The sequence below is a fragment of the Apteryx rowi genome, unplaced genomic scaffold, assembly GCF_003343035.1.
Source record: "Apteryx rowi isolate R43461 unplaced genomic scaffold, aptRow1 scaffold_776, whole genome shotgun sequence".
NCBI classification, from domain to species: Eukaryota; Metazoa; Chordata; class Aves; order Apterygiformes; family Apterygidae; genus Apteryx; species Apteryx rowi.
Window position 1 is genome coordinate 7,821 of NW_020451067.1, and position 12,091 is coordinate 19,911.

General features: G+C 47.1%; 1 protein-coding gene across 2 annotated transcripts in view; it reads right to left on the minus strand.

Moving 5' to 3' along the window:
- Positions 1–12,091, minus strand: part of SF3B3 (splicing factor 3b subunit 3) — a 31,260-nt gene continuing 19,169 nt past the window's right edge. For both annotated transcript variants that reach the window (XM_026088585.1, XM_026088586.1), the window contains exons 17-26: positions 10,834–10,988; positions 9,489–9,663; positions 8,503–8,708; positions 7,425–7,581; positions 5,873–5,998; positions 4,506–4,718; positions 3,413–3,511; positions 2,823–2,966; positions 1,950–2,054; positions 1–947 (exon numbers count right to left, since the gene is read on the minus strand). In XM_026088585.1, the coding sequence (XP_025944370.1) occupies positions 807–947; positions 1,950–2,054; positions 2,823–2,966; positions 3,413–3,511; positions 4,506–4,718; positions 5,873–5,998; positions 7,425–7,581; positions 8,503–8,708; positions 9,489–9,663; positions 10,834–10,988 (1,521 nt within the window). In that variant the 3' untranslated portion in view covers positions 1–806. The remainder of the gene's footprint in view (positions 948–1,949; positions 2,055–2,822; positions 2,967–3,412; positions 3,512–4,505; positions 4,719–5,872; positions 5,999–7,424; positions 7,582–8,502; positions 8,709–9,488; positions 9,664–10,833; positions 10,989–12,091) is intronic.

Here is a 12,091-nt window from a genome sequence, read left to right on the forward strand (position 1 = left end):
TTAGTTAAAAAACAGGCTTTTATTCTTCATGTGCTGCTCACAGTCACAGCTTGGAGACAGGACTCTGCTCTTGCCAAAGTTATTACGAAACAAATCGAGTCCCAGACTCAGGCCTTGCTCTTCCCCACCCCCAAGAGAGTCAACATTGTACAAAACTCTATTTACAGGGAAAACAGTCAAAAATGGTGAGTCTGAAAATCCCTCGCAATTCAAAAGGAAACATTCAAAGCAAGTGTGACAGTCACACACACTACACACAGCCAGGCTTCCCACAGCCTGCTCTGAGCTACTGGAAGCCCAGATCCTCTCACTACCAACTACTAAAATGAGCCTGACAACCCTGAGTCAGGCTGCGGCTGTTTCCTTTACCAAAAAAGCTGGGAAGCTGCAAAATCCATTTGAACCTACAGAGGCTCGGCTGGATCTGCCCTCCACGTCCCTCTGCAAGGCCACTGGAAGGCCAGCACAAAAGGCCTCAGATTCCCTCGTTCTGAAGGGAGAAGGGAGCCACAGACCTCACCCAGAAAGGGGGCTGAGGGTCAGTCTGCACCCTTCCTCGGGCCCTTCCCAAGAGGGAGCCTGTCTGGCTGAAACTCAGGGTCAGGAGCCTTCACATAAGCAGCAGGATGTGCTAGGAGACCTAATTTCTGATACTGTTTACAGGAATCACGTTACTTTGGAACATAAACCAAGAGGAGCAAACCAATATTTAAAAAGGAAAAAAAGCACACATTCCTCCTTCCAGCTGTGCTTGGAAGAGCATCTGTAGGAACCCAGCAAGAAGCTCTGCTCCCACCAGCTGCCACTTAGAAAGCGTAGCGCGTGCGGATGTCTTCCAGCTTCTTGGACACCTCCGGTGGGGTCCGGTCCAGCTCTTCAGCCACATTCTTCTGTTTGTTAGGCTCCATGGAGTTAAACTGCTCACACAAGTCCCCATCGATCACATTCTGGAGGGGCAAGGCAGGAGAGCATTCAATCTATACAATACAGAGGCACTGAACCCTACCTAAACGGGGAAAAACGGCAACAAACAGCCTGTTCCCAAAAGCTTCTTAATCCCATCCTGGAAACAAGACCACGCTCAGTGACCTCATCTGCTGAACAGCAGCAGTTAGTGTTAAACTAATTACTGGCCAGCCTGATTAACGAAGGAGAAACCCAGAAAGCCTGGGTTCAGCTGAAGAATCACAAGAGAAGGAAAGACAGATCTGACAGGCCAGCAAGCCTCAGCTAGCGCGGGGTCTAAGCACTGTGCTGGAAAGGCTGACGGAGGAGGCYGGAAAAGCTAAGCAAAAGGCAAGCATCTCCAGGCAGATGTCAAAGGCCTCCGAGATCCTGCATGTCGCAGATCAGCCTCAAGGCCACCACGAACAAGAATGCCCTCTGTGTTTGGACAGTCTCAGTTGCCGGAACATTTTCCTGACTGGTACTAYATACATAACTCTGCTTGCGGCATTTAACAGTCGACAGCTTCAAACACACCTCCTCAAAATAAGAAATAGCTATTCCTGCCTATTTCTGATGAGATTATCCTTTTCAATTGTGGTGAAAAACTACACTCCCCRGGAAACATCCAGTCTGACCCAGCCACACAAAAAGCTATGTAATGCCTTTTCTGATGGAAAAAGGAGATGCTCTGGCAAGCAGAGAAGCACTGCAGCAGCACCTCTGGGCTTGGGTCTCAAAACCAACCCTCAGAAGACTCATTATAAGGGTTAAGAAACCAAAACAGACACTGTATTAAGTGCTTGTACTCCGACTCCTCTCCTTAGAGAGTGCTACTCAAACTCTAGCTGCAGTTCCTGCCACAGTCGCTATATCGGCTTTGGTTTACAACACCCCAGTCTTCCCCACTAAACAACCACCCCGACTTGCTTATCAAGGCATCCACATCCTACAGCAAGCCTCTGAACCCCAGTGACCAGCTGATCCCAAACACTCAGACCTACCTTCACGGGGAAGTAGTAGGAGCGGAAACTGAGGTGATCTCGTCCACAGAGAGGAGGGTGCTCAGACCTCAAGTGCATTTCCACATGCTGGAAGAAGTCATGATCCTGAGGGGACAAGAATCAGTAAGAGAACAGTTTGCTACACACTATCACACTGACGCCAAGGCAAGACACCCATCAGTCAGGCGTTCCTGTGCTGGCTATAACACTGCCATTATCAGGTTCAGCCAGAGCAGCCCCCTGCACGCTGCAGCCAAGCTCTGGTCTCAGAGGTTACTTCCTCACCACTTCCACCCTTTGAGCACTCACAACAGAGCTAAGCAGCCAAAGCAAGAGTCACTACGCCACCTTGGCCAGGCTCAGAYTCCCATGAGTTGGAGCACACAGCAGCCATGCAGCATGGAGGTGCAGTTCAAGGAGCGAATGTTTTGGCATACGCTGCTCCAGCAGGGCCACAGCAAACTGAGCAGTGAATACAGTCTTTGGGACTTGAGAGGCACCAGTGTGTAGTCAATAGAGTTTAGAGGCTACGCATCCCTACACGGAAAGCAGGCCGTAAGACACCCTCCTCACAGACGCTAAGTCACCCAAGAGCTACTCCTCTGGAATATGAACAGATCTAGAACAGCAGTGCAACAAGAAAAGCTTTCAACTCTTAGAGGAACAGATGTAGAAGAAAGGAGTTTACAAGCTCCTTCTCTTCCCCTTTGCATCTGAACCTGTCCCACAGATGCAAGTTTTCCTGCAGCCCTGTTTTTAATGCACTGCAAAGCCCCAGAGATACCCTCAAGAGATACAGCACGTTAATATACTGGCTGGGGAGGAGCGCATAGAAGAGCATAACTCTGCAGTATAATGATGCAGCTTGCTTACCTCATGGGAAGTAAAAGGGACCAGGATTCCTATACCCCCTGATAACGTGGTATAGACAAGAGATTCAGAGCCTCCTGGGATCAGCGTGGTCTTCTGTAAGGAAAGCACCGTCTCTCCCACATGATAATTCATAATCACTTCAGCCTGCAAGCCAACACAGAACAAAGACAAGAATCAGTGTCGTTCTTTAGCTTATATAAAAGCAAAAGACTAAAGGCTTGAGAGAAGAGAGCAGAATAAATTCAACCACCTGCTAGTTCTGCAACTGCTTTCTAAAGAGGAAGTGCCTTCCACCTGTGACCAGATGGCAAAACTCAGCATGCTGCTGAATTACCCTCTGGAGCTGACAAACGGATGCAGGTAATGAGGGAAAGCAGAAGAAAGTGAGCATACTGCTTCAATCAAACATCATGACCATGATTCCAGAGACAGAATATGGCTCCTGCTAACAATAAAGACTGATCACCCACAGCACAGCAGAGTAGGTACAGAACTGCCAGTATAACTGCTGGACACCACAGCAGAGGACTTCACAGAAAAGCAGCACGTTCCTTTCCCCCAGTAACTGCGTGCTTCCGATGAAACACTACCTTCTGTGATGCTCCATTAAGCAGCCCCCTGTCCCAGAGAGCTTTGTTGCCCGTGGGATCCTCATCTACCTCATCATTCGTGTTGGGGGGCAGCCTCACCTGTGTTGAAAGAGAAGGAAAGAGTTAACAAGCTGCAGAAGCATCACATATTTTTGGAGAATCCTTGTGGTCCTTGAACATACTCATTTAGTGGGCTCTAAAAAGAATCACTTTTAAAGGAGTCACTTATAAATCACTTGCAGTAAGATCACGCATTCCCCCTCCAACAAAGCCTTTAGATTTGAAAGACAACCACATTGTCAAGTGCTCAGAAGAGCGAAAAAACCACAGACAGGACTTGATGACAAGCACTGGCCTCTGCCTAACCTGGAATTTGCAGATCAGGCTGGAGATAAGGTCAAAATGTACTGTTTTGAAGGCAGGTACCACTAATGAAAGTCTGATGGATGTGGGTCCGGAAAACTTTAGAAGATGGATTTAAATGAGTTGGCCAAATCCTGCAGGTGCAACATTTGACCCTTGCTGAACTCTGAACTCCAAAGCACCCAAGCACACTTCAGAAAGAGATCAAAGTCCTACCACACACACACACAAAAAATCTTTTCTGTCCTCCTCCCCAGCTGAAATTCAGCCAACTGGGGAAGTGTCAGCACAGACAAAGGCAGCTTTCAAGAGGAAGTGACAGAGAAAGCTAAATGCCAGAGCTGAGATTTAGCCAGGGAAAGTAAGAGTGATAACCTTGATGCAATTGTGAAAGAGCCCCAGAGGACTKGTAAGATTGGTTTCAAGGTTCATTCACAACAAGTTTTAGGGCTTTTAAGCTTTAAAATTTTTTAAATGCAAGTTATTGAATGCTTCAGAAATAAAGTGGTTTCTGACCTGCTGAGGTTTTTACTTGTTTGCTTTAACTAACAAACTGATAAATTCCAGCCAGCCACTATGATGAAAGCTAGTCATCCCATGAAAACAAGTGAATGGTACAGGGCGTTGTCTCCAACTACGCACAGATTCTCATTCTTTTAAGACAAATCATGGATGTTCTAAGGAAAAACGTATTGTGTCCGAAAGGCCCCAACAACTCAGACACACTCACCACGCAGATGTTACCAAACTTGTCTGCTCCAGCCACTGTGTCGTAATCCAGGAGAGTTGCTGTAGTGACCCACCGGGGATAGGTGTCATCAGCAAAGATGATGAGTTGGTTCTCGTTCCTTTTGTAGCGCACCCAAATGAAACTCTCCTGAACATCTGAAACAATCACTCTGTGCCCAATGGTTTGGATGCYACAGATGTAGTTGGCAATGTGCTTTTGAGAGAGAGGAAAAACAAGACCCAAGAGCTTCAAACAGGGAAGCGTAGTCCGGTGGTGTTCCATTACCCATGCACTCCACCCTACTCAATCCAATTTTTACCATGTTTCCCTCTGAAATCGGCTCGCTCCTCATTCCCCATCACTTTCTCCAACACCACCTTGCTCATTTATGGCATGCTATGGCTCCAACCCAAATATACTGTCACTGCAGAGCCCTTGCAACCTAACATCCACCAGGCATCATTCTCAGCCAGCTTTATAAGAATGATGCCCAGAGAACACTGTCGGCGAGCCTGCGAAGAGATGCTAGAGACAGTCCTGCAAGCAGGGCAGGCCAGAGGTCAAAAGCATTGCTTGTGTCCCTTCACAGCTCTGGTCACGAAGGACCCAAGGAGGAAAGCTTCAGTTTTTCATGAGTATTCTTAGTCGTATTTAAGTGGGAGGAGTTCCCCTACAAGTTCCCAGTCTGCCTGTGGGCTTGCTGGAGTTCCTTTCTGCAGTGGCTAACCAGCAACTCGCACAGGTTTGTATAGCTTGCAGGAGGGAAGGAGGAGTAGGAAATCAGTGTTAGAAAACCAAGCTTGGCAATTTCTTTTCCTCAAGTATCAGAGAAGCTGGGCAAGGAGGACCATCTACTTCTAAGAGGACAAAGCCCCTTTTCAGGACTATGGTGATCTTAAGAGGAACTCGTATGCATCCTCCAACTTCTGTTCCCAGTCTACTGATCACTTAGACTTCCAGCAGTCGTCATTTTGTATCTGGATGACACCTCTCACATTTACAGCAGGGTAGCAGCAGACGGGCAAGAGGCATCGCCTCTACAGATCTGTGAAACTCCTGCACAACTCCATTAATAGCCCTRCACTGAGCTGGTATGACAGAGAACATGCAACTATTTGGATGGTCACGGGAAAGTGATGTGTGCCTGGGGTGTGAAGTGGCAGTACAACAGTTCAGCCCAGCCAGAGCTGCCATGTTGCTCTGGATATACGCAACCAAAGCTCTCCAGTGTTGCACAGGTGCCTTGCTGAAATCTAAGTGCACAGGCACACTTGGGCTGGAAGGGCAGCTAAAGCCTTGCTTCAACTCATGCTACAAGGCATCTCTTGCTCCAAGTAATAGCCTTAGCCAAGAACACGAGCCATTACCTTATTCTCACACTTCCGAAGCAGTTTCTTCTTGCCCAGGTCATAYACACGCAAGAGCTTTCCAACTCCAATTAAGACTCTACCTTGAAATGGGGCGATGGCTGCAGGAACCTCCTCTACAGGGGTCTAGAAAGATGCAAGAGGAAGACACGTGAGACCCCGTTAACAGAACTAACCTTACATCAAGCTTCAGACTGGATCCATCCAGTGGCTCAGTTGGAGCCCATTATCCTGTGCCAAGGCTTTCAATGCAAAAGGCTAATCATAATCTTTTTCTACAGGAGAGGCAATAGTCAGTCCTCTGCAGGCCTTTCAAAAAGAGCACATACCACGCATGGTGCTAACAGAGCTCTGGGTACTATACAGATAACAATTCTGGCAGCATACCTTCAACTGAAGCACACGACTGCTGCAAGAACCCCACACTGAACAGGCAGCAAAGCAAGGAAGATCTCATTACCTCAGTTGCTAGTTTTGCTTTATCCCCAACAGAAAGATTTTATCCTTTGCCTAAACCCATCCAGACTGTCCGTTTTTAAAACAAAGACATGAGTCTAGTTCGGCATCTRCCCCAAATGCTCTGGAGCTGCTACAGAAGAAAGTTAAATCTGAACAATGTCAGTGTGCCCAGAGCTCTACTCAGACAGGGCTGAAAATTTCCTACCACTAGAGCACACTCATAGTTAATCCAAAAGGACCAGCCACAGTGGAGAAAGTGAATTTGTTGGGGGTTTCCAGTTACAGCGCTGTTAGTTTGCCTGCATTGGCAAAGACCAGTTATTTCATATGATCAACTCTGTCAGCTCCAAAGTGGGTGGTTCAATGGCACCAGAAAAGGCTCTACTCCAAGACAGAACCCACTCGTTGCATTGGGACCACAGGAAGTGAAGGAAGCCAAAACATTCCTTTGCATGTGCTCATCTGCTCAAGTCTCAGCCATGCTCGAAGCACGTGGGAAGAAAAACAGGATTTTATTTTAAGAGTTTTGCTGAAACCTTCACTAAAGCCCCAGAGACCTATCAAGTGAGTTGGTCACTAGGAGAATAATCATTTCTACACGCAACCAAAACAGCATTACAGGAAAGATGACAGCTCACACTAGCTTAATGTGTCAAGCCCAAGGAGCCTTCATCACCAAGGCCCAATTTGCTTTATAAACAAACCTTCACAGCAGCTCTCTGAGCTCATGTTCCAAAATGGAAACAGAGCTGTGTCTCTCCCCTCCCCGTGACATGGAAAACACCACTTCTGCCCCATCTACCAATTAGACGGGTGAGACTGTAGCTAAGGCAAAGGACTGGGACTCTCGGGAGATCTGTGTTCAAATCTCAGCTTTGCAAAAGATGTCCCAAATGGTTTTGGAGGAGGTAACTTATTACCTCGGAGGTTGTTTCCTGTGTGTGTCATACCAGCACGATAATCTTACCCAGGGTTCAGTGAGAGTACTGCAATGCTACTTTACCATTCAGGGTGAAGAAACAGCTATTCCAACACTCTGCCCAGCAATGTCCCAGTCATCCCAGAGACAAACAAAACCGTTTATCCCTCTCACCTTGTGCAGAAACTCCAGCTTCTCACCACTGTTCACCAGCTTGTACGTGTAGACAAATCCCCCGGCAACTGAGCGTGGGTTCAGAATCAAGTCCTTGGCGACTCCCACCAGCACATACCACTCATCACCAGTATTGGAGAAGCGGCACACTGCCACACTGGGGACAACAAGACACACCAGTGTGATCAGGACACAGAAACCAGTGTCACACACACACTGGATTCTCTGACAGCACGACTCACATCTGGCTAGGCAGAGGTTTGGAAGCCTAACCTTCAAGCACTGAAATTTAATTTTCAGAGGTCATTTTTTCCCCCCTGCAGAAGCATTTAAAGCAGATTTCTTCCTTCTTCCCTCCTCCCCATCGAAAAGATGTGCTCCAACTCTCACATGCGCCCAACACATTACTTCGATGCCTTCACAGGCTGGACACTGCCTAGCAATGTACAAGGCTGCACTAAAAACTGTTTTTCAAAGGCTGTTCCAATTTGGGCACATACGTACAACCTTCCTCCTCTTTCAGTGTTATTTCCTGCCCAGGGCTTAGTTCAGCCAGGTTGGAGGTCCTGGACAAAACAGGACAGAGTCAGCCTTTTGGACTAGCATGATCTAACCTCACTCCACCTGCTGAAGCATTTCCCTCTCCTACCCACTCACTATCCTTTACAGTAATTGTGTTGGCCTTCCCCACCTAGTCCCTCCAACACTTCCTTCCCACTTAGTCTATCCTCAGATGATCTGGAAAAGAAGAGGAAGTGAGGGATAGCAGCAAATTCTTATGTTCCCGGTTCTCTTATCTATCGTTCACATCCCAGTGTTGTTCTTCACCCGCTGAAGTGTGGCAAACACATTTGGAGTACACCAGCTCTTAGCACAACATGCAGACAGATCAGAGTGGGAAGGGAAGGAAAGGCAAGGCAAAAGCTTTAAGCCCATGGAAATCGCTCCTGGCATTTAAACCCTGTCTCTTGATAACATGCTACATTTGGCCTTCAAGTCATTAACAGTTGAGCAAAACAAGGAAAAATACACAAGACTTATCACAGAGATCCTTGCTGTGTCTGCCATGGCTTCTTACCTGAAGGCAGCTTCGTTCTGCTCCAGTTGGACCAGATCTAACGTGTTTCCCTGGATGGGGTTCATCACCCTGATAACAGAGGCCCACTGTCCATTTCCTGCCTTGGGAGCACCAAAGATGGACTCGGGAAGATTCTCATTCAGAAAGGCTGCAGCCATCTCTGCAGCCAGCTCCCTCTCATCTTCACCTGCAGCCTCCACCATTTCCTGTGGCACATTAAAGGGTGGGGAAAAAAATAGATCAGAGAATTTCTTTTCCAGACATGCTGAGGCTCCACGTAGAAGATACCCCCTCTCCCCCTAAGCACAGGCAATCCAGGGCCAGGTACTGCCTGTAAGCGTATGAAAGCCACTGAATCCTAAGGCTTTCAAAGAGAGACTCCACCTGCCCTGAGCTTATTCCCAAGGAGGTCTCTGAAGCTCACAGCATGGCACTATCAGCTCTTCCCTGCCCACAAGGGAGTTGTCTGGGGAACTATTTCTTCAAAGCAACAGCTCTGGGAACAACACTGGGGAAATTGAAGAAAATAATCCACTGAAATTCAAACATCCTCAGTCACAGAAAACCCAGAGAATAGTGTTACACAAGCAGGATGGTTCCCTGAAACGCGGTTCTTAAAGCCTGCCATAATAACATGCAAAGAAAGAAACATCGGGCAGTGATGTATTCTGCTGAAATTTGGGTTTTGAAGCATATCTTCAGAAGAACTGGGAGGCCAGATAACAATGTGCCATAGCCTGCTATTAAGAAATAACTAACACCAAAGAGCAGGCAGACCGAGCAATAGATCACGCGATGCAGTCAACTCCCCCTAAGCGGAGGGGGACAACTCAGGACTGAGCTTCCAACACATCTGCACCCGGGCACCAGCACTGTGCTGCTTTCCCATCGGGCACAAGAGCTTGCAGGCAACGGTGGCTGAGGACCAGCTGCAGAAGCCCGCTCTGGGGAAAAGGCTGCATATACCTGTCCCCCATCCCGATTACCTCAGCCATTTGCTGCTTCCTCTGGGCTTTGGTGGCCTCAGTGTAAGCGTTGTGGTCTGTCTCAATGATGATCAGGTTGTTGCTCTCAGGGTGAATGACAAATTTTCGGGGTGTGTACTGCAACGGGAAGGCGACCTGGTTGAAGACTGCCCCCAGCTTCTCCAGTGCCAAAATCCTAGGGGACAAAGATGTGACACATTCAACACATTCCAAAAGCAACCGTCCAGGAGAACAAGGCTGGAGACGAGCTTTAGGTCCGTGAAACTGGTCAGTGTTGGAGATGAACGCCAGTCCTCCCTCAGGCCGAACAGTCGCTAGCAAACAGTTCTGGTAAGTGGGGTAAAACTAGCACCCTAAATGGGAGTCTGTGCTGTGGGACAGGTGTGCCTGCAGTCCTGCATCTTTGACCCGGGTGCTCTCACGGCCTCAGGGTGAGCTCCGAGCGCCTGTCCCTTCTGGGCACAGCACTGTGATGCTGAAGCAAATGCATCCCGAGAGGAACAAAGAGCACACTGAAGGGGGAAAGGGCACCTTTGGGGAACACGTCATCTGAACCTAAATGTGACAAGACTTTGTCTGGCAAGTAATCAAATCCTCCTCTGAGGAGCTTTAGTTACGAGGGCAAGAAAAACGCCAGGGCCTGAACGGCCAAGTTCCTGCGACTTGCCAGCTGAAACGCCAGCTCTTCTGGTATTTGGTGACCAAAAACCACAAGTCTCTCAAGAAAGAAAGACTCCTTTAAAAGCAATGAATGCCGCAATATTCCAGTGAGGATAGATATGAAAAAAGTGCCTGTTCAAGTACATAAAGCAAAACTCCTGAATTTGTGTTCTCCTATTATTTTCACTTATCTTTGTATTAAGGATCTAAGCTGAAATGTAAAATAGGCAACAAATACACCACTGTCATGCCTCTGATTTCTTAAATCACATGCCCTATTTTCTCCAAAGTAGCCATTTGAGATCATAAACCACAAGATCCTAATACACAACAGATTCACAGATATTAACAACTTCCCTCTCCAAAAATCTGAGAATTTAAGGATAGCTCGAATTACATTTGTTCCTTAAAACAAGCTAGAAAATACAAATCAGAGAAGCGCAGTGCATCCTACTTCTTTTTGACAGTAGGACTACCTTGTCTTCCATTTGTTTTCTGAAAACTATTCAAGGGTTTCTGCTCTTGTACTTTCATTACCCATAACCCAATAACCTTGAAAATCCTTTATTCTTAAGGCAAGACACGTTTACCTTTTTCCTTTTGAATGTCTAGACAGAATCAACCACCTCTCCCTCTGCCTGGCACCCCAGCTCAGAAATATTAGTGTCCCTCCATCAGCTCTTACCTCAGTGTGTTTGTGGAGATGGCTACAATGCCCTCTGGGCACTGCTCCGAAGCAAAACCGGATGCAAACTCCAGCGTTTCATAAGACAAGGGGGTCAGGTGAAATCGTGACTGATAAGAATAACTGAGCCAGGAGCGGCTTGACATGGCCAGCACCTGGGAAAGACAGACAACACAGCAAATTTACCAAATCTGGGGATGGGGCAAGTTCACTCCTTGCAATATGAATGAAAGCACAGTGCAGCAACCGGACTCTTACCCCGTAGAAAAAGGAAATTCTTGTGGGTGGACTCCACCCTGCTCAGAGCACACCTTCAGAAATACCGCTTGCTTTCAAGAGACAGTTTATCTGGAAATCACGTATGGCACAAAGAGGAACTTTAAGGTACTATCAAAACAATGGACACTCACGCTGAGGTGCTATAAAAACTATTTTATCTGAAAAAGCCAAGATCAACACATACTTCCATAGGGTGKTTTTTTTTTCTTCCTTTCTGCAATAACAACCCGTTCAAATGGGAACATGTCTTTTAAAATAAATATTTACTGCTTTGTCATGATCCCAATGCATTGGGCTTCAGAGGTCGCAAAGGGAAACTTACYAAAAAATAAAATCAATGGCCTGTTTTCAATCAAATTAAGGGAAACAAGAAGCAAATGGACTCCTAAGCCCTTCAAGCTTTATACATTTGGCTAAATCAGCTTCAGTACAGCCTCACACTCTGCCCAAGTGATAAAGGCTGAAGTTGCACTGAAATAAGCACAGGCTATTCTGAGTCCATCACTCACTGGCCACAAGCAAYATGGGTTTTTTTCCTTTCTCCATTTTGTAAGACAGGGAAATGAAACTGGTCTCAAAGCAGAAAAGCATCCAGCTATTCTATAAACATTCTCTATTAGGGTTGCAGAGCATCTCACTTCCAAGTTACAGCTGGCAGACTGGTAGGAGCAGGCTGAACAGATTCACACTGTGTACCCTAACCTTAAAGCAGAGCTCAGATTTCCAGATCCAGCCCCCCACACTGACCGGCAATATTTCTCAACCCTGGAAGTGTCATCCAAAAATGAGTCAACCAGGAGGTGGCTGATCTCCCCAGTGTCACATCAGGAGGGCTGCAAATGGCACTGCTGATGAAACATGTTCTTCCCTCTATGCCAAATGCTGCAAATATTTTCCTTGAACCATGCATGTCAGCTGAGTAGCCCTTGGTTGAACCATTCTCAATGCAGAGGAGATGACCATGAACTGCACCATCAAG